Source organism: Vicia villosa, linkage group LG4, assembly GCF_029867415.1.
Source record: "Vicia villosa cultivar HV-30 ecotype Madison, WI linkage group LG4, Vvil1.0, whole genome shotgun sequence".
Classification (NCBI taxonomy): domain Eukaryota; kingdom Viridiplantae; phylum Streptophyta; class Magnoliopsida; order Fabales; family Fabaceae; genus Vicia; species Vicia villosa.
This window is the reverse complement of record NC_081183.1, coordinates 173,120,491-173,134,052: the sequence shown is the minus strand read 5'-3', so window position 1 is coordinate 173,134,052 and position 13,562 is coordinate 173,120,491. Positions and strand designations below refer to the sequence as shown.

Sequence of the window (13,562 nt, the reverse complement as noted above, 5' to 3'; positions counted from 1 at the left end):
TTCATAAAAATACAAGGACATGTGGAGTTATTTGGATATCAAATATTTACTTATACGGTTATACCACACGTGTTCGTATTTTTTTAATCCATAGAGATACTTGTTCAATTTGATAGAGTAGCTTTCTTGAGATCCAAAATTATGCATCTCATATATATATAAATCCTTTAGGGAGTTTTATGTAAATGTCACTATCAAGTGAGCCATACAAATAAGTTGTTACAATATCCATCATATTCAAATTACGCCCTTCATGTGCTACAAGGCTAATTAAATATCAAAATTTTTATTTGCATCCACTTCAGGTGGATATGTTTCATCAAAATCAATCTTAAAACTTTCATATCCTCACTTGAATCATCTTTAAATTTAGTTTCTTTTCTTGGCCGATGACTTTTAACATTGGAATCAACTTTCCTAGCACGCTTCAAGCGCTGTTACAACTCATTTGAAATATTAGATTGTACAATAGAAGAATCCACTTTGAGTTGAGTATTAGAGAAAAGATAACAAATTAAACAAGTGTTATAATAAAAACTAATTAAATAAATACAACTATGAACTTCTCCAGCCCCTAATTCGATATAAAAAATGTTGATTTACTTAAAGTCATAAACATATTATTAATGATCATCAATCATAAAGTTCAAACCTATGTTAGAGTGCAAAAATAAAATATTATATATATTTATTAAAATTTGACCTAACTCATCCTTATAAAATCGATTGGTAAGATGAGGAGTGTCACTCTATATCAACTCTTTCAATGCTTTATCTCCAACTCATATGGGACTTTAGGATCTTTCTAATACCCCCTCAGGCCCAACATTCTTTTTCTGATACCATATTAGAGTTTGACATAACCTATCCTTACAAAACTGATTGATAAGGTGAGGAGTGTCACTCTATATAAACTCTTTCAATACTCTAATCCAATCAATGTAAGACTTTAAAATCTTCCTAATAATATTGCGGGCATACTAAATTCTAAAAGCTATCACAAATTTCAATTATCAGACCTAAATTTAATCTAAACTAGATTATATAACTTAAACACAACCTAAACATTCAATTTTTTTTAACTCAAACCTAAATATAACTTAAAATATATTATATAAATAATCATAACCTAAATAGTTTGAAATTCCCATTATCAAATATAAACATAACCTAAACTATATAACCTATACATAGCAGAAATAATATAAGAAGATAACCCAATAAATAAAACCTCCAAACTAAGATATAGAGAAACTGAAATTAATCCTAAAAATGGTAAAATCCTGATAAAAATTAAATGGTGTCACACAAATTACATTAATTTGATATAGAAAAATTATTTAAAGCTGAGAGAATGGTAATTACAAGAAAATTTGATTTATGTTCTAGAAAATGAGTAGTCATGAGATTACAGCAACTGACCGCTTAGTTTCTTTAGTGTATCGAAAACATGTTGTCAGCATATTGCAACATGTCGTTGCCCTGATTTTTTCAATTTCTTACGTAGTGTAATATATATATATATATATATATATATATATATATATATATATATATATATATATATATATATATATATATATATATATATATATATATATATATAATATGAATAAATTCTTCCATTTCATTCAAAAGTGACAATTACCTTTGAAATTTGAAATGATTGAGACTCATGATTTTGATCTTTCTACTTAATTATGTATTTACTATTTAAGTTGTATCGTAACTTATCACCATTATTCACCCACCTCTAACAAGGATGTTTTGATTTAAAAAATCAGTAAATAATTTAAAAGTAATATTACTATAAAATAGAAGAAATAAAAAAAATTAATTTGAACTTCTAAGAAGAGTAAAAGGTATATTTAATTTGTTTTTGTCGTTTCATATATTGTTGGTGTATTGCCGGCCGGTCACATACCAAAAGAGCTTTTTTGATTTTATTTTTAATATAATTATTTATTTATCAATAATAATTTCATTCCTTTATATATATATGGCAAACAGAAGAAAGGTTTTGAAAATAAACTTTGAACTTTGAAGCTTGTGTGCTAAGTCTCAGAGAAAAACAGGTAAAGAGTTTATGTTATAACATAGTTTGATTATTCTGTTCAGTCTTAGTTAAATTATTGAATATCTATAAATACATGTTTTACAGAATGGAAGAAGCTAATGAAAATTCAAGAACAAGAGAAGAAAATGCTGCACCTCCAAAAACAAAGTTGGAGTCATTTGAGAGCTTTCCGAACTACGTGAGAGCTCTCTTGCACACTCCATCTCGTCTTCTGGATCGAGTTACTGCCCGATCCAGCGACGAAATAGAGTTGGTGGAAATAAAGAATCGAAGTCAACATGAGATGAAGAAAACACTAACATGGTGGGATTTGATATGGTTTGGCATGGGGAGTGTCATTGGCTCTGGCATATTTGTGCTTACAGGACTTGAGGTTAAGAACACTGTTGGACCTGCTGTGGTTATATCGTATCTTGTTTCTGGAATTTCTGCTATGCTGTCTGTTTTTTGTTACACTGAATTTGCTGTTGAAATTCCTGTTGCTGGTAAGTACTTTTTGTTTCGCTCGGTGACTCGGATTCGAACTCAGACTTTTCAATAAATTTTTTTCATAACCAAATCATTAATATGTAATAACTTATTTGAAGTGTTGCAAAAAAATATAATTTTTTGCTTCTGTCACTATATAAGAGTGTTTAGCAACGGTTGAAATGTGTTGCTAATTTTTTGACTGATAAAATATTGAATTTCATGTTTTTATATATAGGTGGTTCCTTTGCTTACTTAAGAGTTGAGCTTGGTGAGTTTGTGGCATTCATAGCATCTGGAAACATTATTCTTGAATATGTAATCGGTGGCGCTGCAGTTTCGCGATCATGGACATCCTATTTCGCAACACTTTGCAATCAAAGATCAGACAAATTTGTGATCGTAGCGCATTCGCTTGCACACGACTACAACAAGCTTGATCCTATTGCTGTTTTTGTTCTAGCAGTTACTTTCTCCTTTGCTGTTTTCAGCACGAAGGGTTCATCGCGTTTAAACTACATTGCGTCGATAATACATGTGATCGTCCTAATGTTCATCATAGTTGCTGGTTTATCGAAAGCTGATGCTGATAATTATTCTGATTTCGCACCTTATGGTGTTAGAGGAATCTTCAGTTCCGCGGCTGTTTTGTTTTTTGCTTATGTTGGATTTGACGCGGTTTCTACAATGGCTGAGGAAACGAAGAATCCCGGAAAGGATATACCTATTGGACTAATAGGATCAATGACACTTACAACATTTATTTATTGCATGATGGGTGTGACACTTTGTTTGATGCAAAAATTTTCAGATGTGGATGAAAATGCTGCTTATTCGGTCGCATTCGAAGCCGTTGGAATGAAATGGGCTAAGTACATTGTTGCATTTGGTGCATTAAAAGGAATGACTAGTGTTCTACTTGTTGGTGCTGTTGGTCAAGCAAGGTATCTCACACACATTGCAAGAACAAATTTGTTACCATCATGGCTTGCAAAAGTGAATGAGAAAACTAAGACACCAGTTAATGCAACTATTGTTATGTTTATTGCAACTGCTATTGTTGCATTTTTCACTAGCCTTGATGTTCTTGCTAATCTACTTTCAATTTCAACTTTGTTCCTTTTTTCACTTGTGGCATTGGCTCTTTTGGTTAGAAGGTATTGTGTTATAGGTGTTACTTCTAGGCTTGATTTCATGAAATTTCTTGGATTCTTATTTCTCATTCTAGCCGCTTCGATTGGATGTTCGATTTATTGGTCTCAAACCACCTCCGGGTGGATCGGTTTCGTGATATTAGTACCGATTTGGTTTGTCGGGACATTCGGCATCTGGTTTTTTGTTCCCCTTGCAAAGAGGCCAAAGGTTTGGGGCGTACCGCTTGTTCCGTTTTTACCGTCCGCCTCCATCGGGATCAATATTTTCCTTCTTGGAACATTGGACAAGGCTTCATTTAAGAGATTTGGTGTTTGGACTGCAATTTTGGTGGGATATTACTTGTTTGTAGGTGTACATGCATCTTATGACATAGCAAAGGCACAAAAGGAGAAGGAGAAACTAGAGCCTAAGATTGAGTCTAAGAATGATGAAGAAAATGGTGTTCAATTGGTGACAGGATCTAATACCAAAAATGAAAATCATATATAGGAGAGAAATTTTAAATCATATATCTGTTTGTTGATAGTTATGTGTGTTTTTGTGAGAATAACTTAGACAATCAAGGTGTGTTTGCTTGTACATGTGGTTCTTAATGCTTATATATTTTAGAATTGTTAAGAGTTCTATATGAAACATTCCATATGTTTGTAAGGATCTATATTACAGTAATCGATTACCTTTCATCAATATATGATTAGTTGTTGTGGAGAAATGTGTGCATAACTTTATTTTTATGTGAACTCAGAATTGACAATAAACAGAAGTAAAAGTAAAGAGAATAGAATAGTAAAGCTATGCTAGCTAAGATATTTTCTTTTAAGGAAATCTTTTCAAAAAGTCTATATGACCCAGCCACATGATTTCAACAATTTAGATAAGAACTTGATTTGTAAGCTAAATAAAGCTATCTATGACTTCAAGCAATCATCTAGGGCTTGGTATGAAAAACTAATCCAATCTCTCCTTCAATTTGATTTCACTCACTCTAGGTGTGATCACTCTCTATTTGTGTACTATCAATAAGAAGCTTTTCTCTATGTTTTTTTGTATGTTGACATTCTTATAATTGGATCTAGTCATGTTCTTATTCATAAACATATCAACAAAATCCATGATGCTTTTGCTCAAAAAAGACTTGGAAGACACGTTTGTTTCCTAGGGATAGAAATCAAGTCTCAGAGCAAAGGATCCTTCCTCCTCACTCAGTCCAAATATATAAAAGAATCACTCTATAGAGCTAAGATGATCAATGATTTTGGAGTTCCAACTCTCATGCTTAGCAATTCAAAGTTAAGTTAACATGGTTCAAGTTCCTTCTCTGATCCTCATCTTTACATTTCAATAGTATGAGCTTTACAATATGTTACCCTAACCAAGCCACACATATCTATTAGTGCTAACAAAAGCTTGTCAATATATGGCCTCACCACTTGATTCTAATTGGACTGTTGAGATATTTCAATGGAACAATCTCTTATGGTATATTGTTAGTTCTTTCAACCCGACTCATAAATTTCCATTATGGGCTTACAAGTGATCCAGATGATCGTAGATTAACATCTCATACTTCTATATTTTTTGGTCCAAACCTTGTGTCATGAAGCTCTAAGAAACAATATCTAGCTGCTCGTTCAAGTATAGAGGCTAAATATCGTGCATTAGCTCACTCAACATTTGAACTCTTATGGTTAGAATCATTGATGGTTTAACTTGGGATCCCTTTCTATATACCAACATTGCTATATGCGAATTTGATGTTTTGTTGTCTCACAATCCTATATTTTATGCCCATACCAAGTACATTTAACTTGATGGTATCCAAAGAGATCCATATTCAACATGTTTCGGTCTCTGCTCAATTAAATGATACTTTGACCAAACCACTTGGAAGTATTACATTTCAAGAGTTAAATTTAAACTCATGGTTAATTTTTCAAGTCCCCCTTGATCTTGAAAGGGAGTGTTCGAGAAGTTATCCATAAGCCTCATCCTTGGATATTTAACTAACAAAGTTAGTTTAAGTTAGTTAAGCAGTTAGATATATTGTTAGCTGTTAGTTAATTATATAGAGTTAGTTAAACTCTAGGTTTATTATCAAAAGCTTATAATATGGGACACCTTTATGCTGGTAGGAGGCTAGAGGCCTTATTGATTTTCTATATTTTAAGGCTTATGCTCACCGTGGTGAGAAACCCTTTTTGATGAAGTTTTTGTCTACGGAGAAAGAAAGCTCACGTGAAGTGAGAAGCTCAATATTCTTAGTGGTATTTATAGAGGTTAATGAGCCTGCAGTTAGGGGTTCTCGGGAGTGATAACTACCCACCTAGTAATAGTAGTGGAATGTTGAACCTCTACTTATTAGGAAGACGTGATTTAGTCTATTGACTTTAGATTTTCTCTGATTAAGACATGTTTTTTTCCCATGTCTCCCTTGATCTTGAAAATGAAGTTTTTCAGAGTTGTTACATTAAATGCTTTCCTGAGTGTCTCCGGTGTATCCTCAAATTGTTTTCTTTTCTCCATTGAAGTTGTCAATGCTTTTTTGGATGTTCCTGGTATATTCCGAGTAAAGTTGTGATTCAATGCTTTTATGAATATCTATGGTTTATCTTCAGATTCAGTCTCATTGCACATCTAATGCTTTTCTAGATGTTTCTGATGTATTTTCCAGAGTATGGTTCCCTTTTGCATCCAATGCTTTTCTGGGTTTCCATACTATCTTTCTAGGGTTTGTCCCTCTTATTCCAAGTGGTGCTGGATATTTCTTGATATTCCAACCGATCTCCATGATATCTTATTTTCCCAAACAAGTCTTTTCACCTAACATCATTCAAACCTCAATAAAATTTATATTGCGAGTCTTTTCCATAATCCCTATGGAGTCTGTCTCTCATATCATATCACCAGTAAAAGCAAAAAAAAGAGTCCATAAATTCATTCATAGCATAGCATGTTATTTCATTGCATTAAAAGACAAAGATTGATTACTTAATATTTAACTATCTTCCACTGCGATTACATGAAGAATGACCATCTTCATATACTCTGATTGAGAATATTTAAATAGGGACAGTTGTCATATCCCATTTTCTCCTTACCAATTCCATTCATCTAATACATTCTTTTCATTTTTTTGAAAAGTCAAAATTGTGGTCAAGGTCAAAGTCAATCATGTTGCATTTTGGTCCTCATCATTTTTTAGCCAATTTCTCATGCATCATTCAATTTCAAGGTCATTTACAAAAGACAGTTTTTGGTCGAAGGTCAAGGCCACACTATGTTTAAATTCATTTATTCAATTTGGATTTAATTCAAGATATTTAGACATTTTGATTTTTAATTCAATTTAAAATTAAATGGACAAGTTTTTTTTTTTTTTAATCCAAAGTTTGACATTGTAGGCCATATTTTAAACCGTGAGAGCCATTTTGAGTTAGTTCAAGCAAGCCTTTGCTTTGAGCCAAACTCAAGTTAAGTTGTGAGCCAATTTGAAGCTTTTGCAAGCCATTTTTTCAAGCCTTTAAGCCTTATTTTGAAGCTAAAATCAAGCCACATTTTTTAGCCAAACTATTGGAGGGACCACACATTCCATAGAACATTTCATTCACGCTTTTTGCATCATTTTACAGTAAAAATTGAGATTCATTCACAACCAAATGCAAATTCCATTTCAAATTTAAATTCAAATTACACTTTCAAAAACATGTTTGGAATACTTTTGATTTTTAGTTTTTAAAATTTGTTTTAAAAATTATTTTGAAAATTGATTTTAAAAGGAAAATGAAAAAAAATATGTTTGGCACTTGAATTTTGAAAATTGTTTTAAATATTAAGAAATGATAAAATTTGTTTGGCACTTAAATTTCGAAAAACTGTTTTTAAGAGAATTGAAAAAAAATAATGTTTAGCATTTAAATTTATAAGAAATGAGTAATAACTATTAAAATAAAATAATCTATTATAATATGTAATAGAAAAATGTTTGAATATTAAATCAAAATTTTAAGTAGTAGTATTGTCGTTAATATAAAATAATTACTATATTATATTATACATATAATATTAAAGATAAAAAAGACCATTTTTTCTAAAAAAAATTAATTTTTCCCAAAATAAGAAAAGCCAGATTTAAAAAAAATATTCAAAAAAACAAAATGACATTTTTTCGAAAATAAAAAAAAAATCAGTTTTTTCAGAAATAAAAAAGTCGATATTTTCAAATTAAAAAAGGCACTTTTTAAAAATAAATAATTTCAAAAAAATAAATTTATATATTTTTTATATAGATAATTTCAAAAAAAAATAATTTATATTTTCTTTATTAAAAAGAATTATGTAAAACAGCATATTAAAAACATTTATAAAATACATTTATAAAATAAGAGAAAAAGCGATATTCACTGACAGTGTAAAATAATTTTACACTTTTAACCAATCACCATCATATATTATGCCAAGTCATCATATTTTTAAGTCAACTGTGTGACATGGTAAATTGATAAATTTCTATTAGATGACAGTGTAAAATTATTTTACACTATCATTCCAATACCTTTAACCTCATAAAATAATACTAAAAATAAATATTAATAGTTTTTTATTTTAAAAAATAACATACAAATAGAACGCTTGGATTCTTTAACAAATGATTTGGTTTGAAAAAAATACCTTCTAATAATTTGGTACGGTTTGGAATTCAGAACCGTTATACCAAACTAAAATTTTTGGTTCAATTCAATTCTAAAAAAATTTAAACGATTTTCTTCAATTCGATTGACCTTATATAATGGTTCGGTTCAGTTCAATTTTCTAATAAAACTGTATCAAGAACAGCCCTACTTACACCCCTCATCCCCTTGTTTTTTTAGAAAAAGTAAAAGAAACATTGGGCTTCAGTTCAGTTGAGCCCAACTTCTTTTTTACTTACTTGCCATCACTCCTCTCTCATTTTTACACCACTCTATTTCTATTTTATTTTCCATAATTCATTAAACCATTTAAAACTTTTATTTTAAAAAAATTAGTTGATATTGATTACTTGATTTTGCTAATTAATTTAATTAATTGATTAAACTAATTTTAATTGGTTGAATTTGTTAATCGTTTATTAACCTAAGTAGCTGATTGAAGTTATTTCAGTTGACTAATTTTGTTAATCTTTCTCAAATCGACCTCAATTTAATTGGTTAAAGTTATTTCGATTGATTGATTTTGGTTATTGTTTTTTAAGCCTAAATAATTGATTGAAGTTATTTCAATTGATTAAATCTCTAATCATTCTTATTGTTTTTGATTAATTGATTAAAGTTATTTCAATTGGTTAATTCAATTTAATGGATTTAATTAAGTATCTTGACCTCAAAAATAAATTTCTTTCAAAATAAATCAAAATCATTCAAATAACTTGCACCATTTTCATGTGATATTATTTTGTTTGTGTTTTATTGTTTGGTTTGCATTTCATTTTTGTATGCTCTTTTTCATTTTATTTGCATAATATTCCCAATAGACAAATGTAGATCCATTTCCATGAAGTGTAATACTTTTACTTGTTTCTTATTTTTGTTTTTATTTAGTTAGTTTGTTAATTGAATTAATTAAATAACTTGCCATCTTAAAATTAAAATTTTTAAAATAAAAACGCTTGATCTAACGTCAAGCTCTTTTGAGGTTCAAATTCAATCAAACACAACGTGGGTGCTTGATCCAACATCAAGTGCCTTTTCAACATTCATTTAAATATTTTCATAATCAAACACTTGATCTAATGTCAAGTCATCATTTCGAAACTCTTTTCTTGATAAACTTGGAGTGAAAAAGAATTCGTTGGACGTAATTGTCTCTCTGATTCACGAGTACTTGGATTGTTGGTCATACTTAGCTTGTGGTCTGATGCTTGTTTTCCATTCAAAATACATTAATAAAATGAACCTAGGTTCACCTCACAAATTTCCTAAAAAGTTTTTGGGATGAAAAAGTAGAGGTCTGGGCGTACTTCTCATTTCAGCTGCCCGATTACTTGGATTGATGGCCATACTTAGCTTCTGGTCTGATGCTTCTCTCTTACATAAAAATAATCTCAAATCATTCAAAGCTTTTGCCTTTTGGGTCTTCAATTCAAAACCTTCTAATAAAATTAAAGACGCTTCGTCCATTTTGCGATGATGCAAGCAACGCTTCCACATGAGAATATCAAACATGTTCTACTCGAATATGATGATCGCAACAATATGTGATGATCCAGATTCAGTAATCCATTCTTGAAGTGATGGAAATGTTCAATTATCCATGTTTTGGGAAGCAATGTCGTTCGAATACAACTTAAGAATCTTTTGCTAAAATGAATCAACCCGCAAATATTTGCTACTCAGAACCACGTAACCTTGTAGAATTTATGAAAGCAACTTATGACACAGTTCATAAGATATTTTTCAATTTATTTTCATAAATTCTTCAAGATATTTTTTTTAATTTTTTTTTGTATTTTGATTCAAAGTATAAATAATAATAATAATAATAAAATTATTCTATATTGAAATAGGCCGACCTGATAATCTTAAAAAAAAAATTTATAATATGTGATCTATACTTTTAACTAAATAGACTAATAAAAAAATCTATGTATTTTCTATTAAAAACAAAAATTGACCAGATCAAGGTCTGTAGTTTAAGCTCCTATTAGTTAACGTAATCTATTTTCACCCCTATTCACAATAAAAGTATATGTATTTTGTTTTATTTTTTTGAGAAGGCGAAATGAAAATAAATATATAAAATTACCTTTAATATATTTTGTTTTTGAAATTCAATTTAAATATATTATTTATTATAGTCATATTACTTTTATTTTTAATATATAAACAATGACAACAACCATTAAAAAACTAACGCAATTTTATGGTTCTAAATTCAAAACTAGTATTAATAAAGATACAAATTTATTGACTATAATTATTTTTAGAATAATAAGAAAGTTAATTGAATAGAATAATATATTTTTTGGATTTTATATTTTAAAAAAAAAGATAAATTATTAAACTATATTTATTGATATTTAATAAATTAAATATTAAAAGTTAAAAAATTGACTAAAATTAATTTAAAATTAATTTTTAAATAATAGTCAAAAAAGAGTACCCTTTTTTCAGTAAAGAGAAAAATTAAAATAAAATCAAAACATCATCCTAACCCAAGTAACCATTTCTTTGTTATTTTCCCCTTCTCATTTCCATTACAATATTAGTTGAGTTTTGATTGACTAAATTGTTTCTCATTCATTCATTCTTCTCTTAAACAATACTTTTAGAGTGTGAAAAATATATTAATGGAACGTTACAAGATATTGAGGGATATTGGTTCAGGGAACTTTGGTGTGGCTAGGTTGGCCAAACACATCAGCACAGGAGAGCTTGTTGCTATCAAATATATTGAAAGAGGATATAAGGTTTTCACATTTATTTATTTATATCAACTATTTATTAAGCTTAATTATTATTATTATTATTAGATTTTCTCACAAGATTTCACCTCATTGTGATATGGGCAGATTGATGAGAATGTTCAAAGGGAGATAATTAACCATCAATCTTTAAGGCATCCAAATATCATCAGATTCAAAGAGGTAATTAATTAGAGATTTTTTTTATCGGATTAATTACGCAGCATTTTTTGAATCAAAATTATGTTATTATTTGATTCAGGTTTTTGTGACACCTACTCATTTGGCTATTGTTCTTGAGTATGCTGCTGGTGGTGAACTTTTTGATAGAATATGTTTGGCCGGTCGATTTAGTGAAGATGAGGTCGTAAATTGTTATATATTTTCATATAAAGTATTCGAAAATGAAATCGATTGTAATATTTAATTAGACACATCAATTTTATATATATTTTTTATTTATATTTTATTTTGATAGGAGTATTAAACATTGATATTTTTTTTATGAATTTAAAATGTTACAGGCAAGATATTTCTTTCAACAACTAATATCTGGAGTTAGCTATTGTCATTCCATGGTAAATTATAAAAGATTGTAATTTTTTAATGTTACTTATATTAATTTTGTTATATATAATGTAATATAATATAATCTTATACATTTGACTGCCACAGGAAATTTGTCATAGAGACTTGAAATTGGAAAACACTCTATTGGATGGAAATCCAATTCCTCAGCTTAAAATTTGTGACTTTGGTTTCTCCAAGGTTAATAATAAATAACATTAAACTCATGAAATTAATGATATTTTTTATAAAGTAATGGTTTGATATATTTAATTTAATTTACAATTGTAGTCTGCTATACTCCACTCTCAACCTAAATCAACAGTTGGAACACCTGCATACATTGCACCTGAGATTTTGTCTAGAAAGGAGTATGATGGAAAGGTATTATTAAATTTTGCTTATTAACTATGCAATGGCACATACTATCAAGGTGAAAGGATTATGTTTAAATTTGACTAGTAGAATTTGGATTGATAAAAATACCCTTTAGTTATTACTTTCAATATATTTTTACCAAAACAGATAATTTATATTTAAATATGTCTGTAAATATTTGAGATTCGATGAAATTTGAAAATGACAATGAGATCTTCAGCACACGACAATTATTGCAAAATATTTTAATTATATGATTTGATTAAATCTTAAACCCTAAATTTTAAACCTTAAATTTTAAACCCTAAACTCTAAAAAGTTGCACCATTTTCTTTGATAGTTTTTCTCTTGGTTTGTTGTTTAAACCCTAAATTTATATGTTTTTGTTTTTTGTGTTAGTCTTTTCTTGTGCACCTTTCTACTTTATGTCAAACCTCTTAAGAAACCACATGTAGCCCCTTTTCCTTTAACTTATACTAGTATAATATATTTGTCATTTAAACAAACTCACTTCAAGAACATTACAACATATGGTAATTTCATGAATACCGTATTTATATTCACAAATTGCCAATTATGTAGATGGCAGATGTATGGTCATGTGGTGTAACTCTTTATGTTATGCTAGTTGGATCATATCCATTTGAAGACCCAGATGATCCCAGAAATTTTAGAAAGAATATTGCGGTAAATTATAAACTTCAATTAAAAACTTCTATATAATTAACTAATATCTTTGATTTATCATGGAAAATAAAAACTCTAATTAATTTTTGGTTTGTTTGCAGAAAATAATGAATGTTGAATACTCTATACCTGATTATATACGTGTATCACCAGACTGTAGTCAACTTTTATCTCGTATTTTTGTTGTCGATCCAACTAAGGTATAAATATATTATAACTTCTGGATGTGAAAATGAAAGGTTAAAGATTAATGAAGTAATTATTATTTATTTATTTTGTTTGTTAAAGAGGATTACAGTGTTAGAGATAAAACAACACCCTTGGTTTTTGAAGAACATGCCTAGAGAAGTGGTGGAGAATGATAGAAAATGTAGCAAGAAATCAGAAAAAGAAGAAATAACAAGTCAAAGTGTGGATGAAATTATGGGAATTGTACGAGAAGCAATGATTCCATGTTCAATAGATGCTGATGATGTCGATGAGATTGAAGAGAAGGTTGACCACAGTGGTGATTGTGTGTGACCAATTTATGTGGTCATTGAATGTTTACAAATATTATTAGTATTATTATTGTTATTATTATGTGGTAATTCTACATATATTTTGGACATAAATAAATTATCTTAAGCAAAACATAATTAAGATTAAGAAAAATGTCAAAGAGAAGTATTTTTGGAGGATTGTTGTTTGATGTTTGTGATTGGAACACCTCTTATACTATGTGTTTTAAGAATGTCTCATAATCTCATTTGATTGTCTAGATATAATAATACAAAAGTAAATATATTCTTT

The 13,562-nt window shown here is 29.0% G+C and overlaps 2 protein-coding genes across 2 annotated transcripts; both read left to right on the top strand.

Moving 5' to 3' along the window:
* Nucleotides 1-1,941: 1,941 nt before the first annotated feature.
* LOC131600332 (cationic amino acid transporter 1-like) lies at nt 1,942-4,433 on the top strand. Its single transcript, XM_058872511.1, has 3 exons — nt 1,942-2,075; nt 2,162-2,562; nt 2,784-4,433. Exons 2-3 carry the CDS (start codon nt 2,163-2,165, stop codon nt 4,187-4,189), a joined length of 1,806 nt encoding a protein of 601 aa, XP_058728494.1. The 5' UTR covers nt 1,942-2,075; nt 2,162; the 3' UTR covers nt 4,190-4,433.
* A 6,510-nt stretch (nt 4,434-10,943) lies between these two features.
* Nucleotides 10,944-13,392, top strand: LOC131600330 (serine/threonine-protein kinase SAPK1-like). Its single transcript, XM_058872510.1, has 9 exons — nt 10,944-11,144; nt 11,247-11,321; nt 11,401-11,502; nt 11,663-11,716; nt 11,814-11,906; nt 11,997-12,089; nt 12,666-12,770; nt 12,872-12,970; nt 13,059-13,392. The coding sequence occupies exons 1-9, from the start codon at nt 11,025-11,027 to the stop codon at nt 13,290-13,292; spliced, it is 975 nt and encodes a 324-aa protein (XP_058728493.1). The 5' UTR covers nt 10,944-11,024; the 3' UTR covers nt 13,293-13,392.
* Nucleotides 13,393-13,562: the final 170 nt, after the last annotated feature.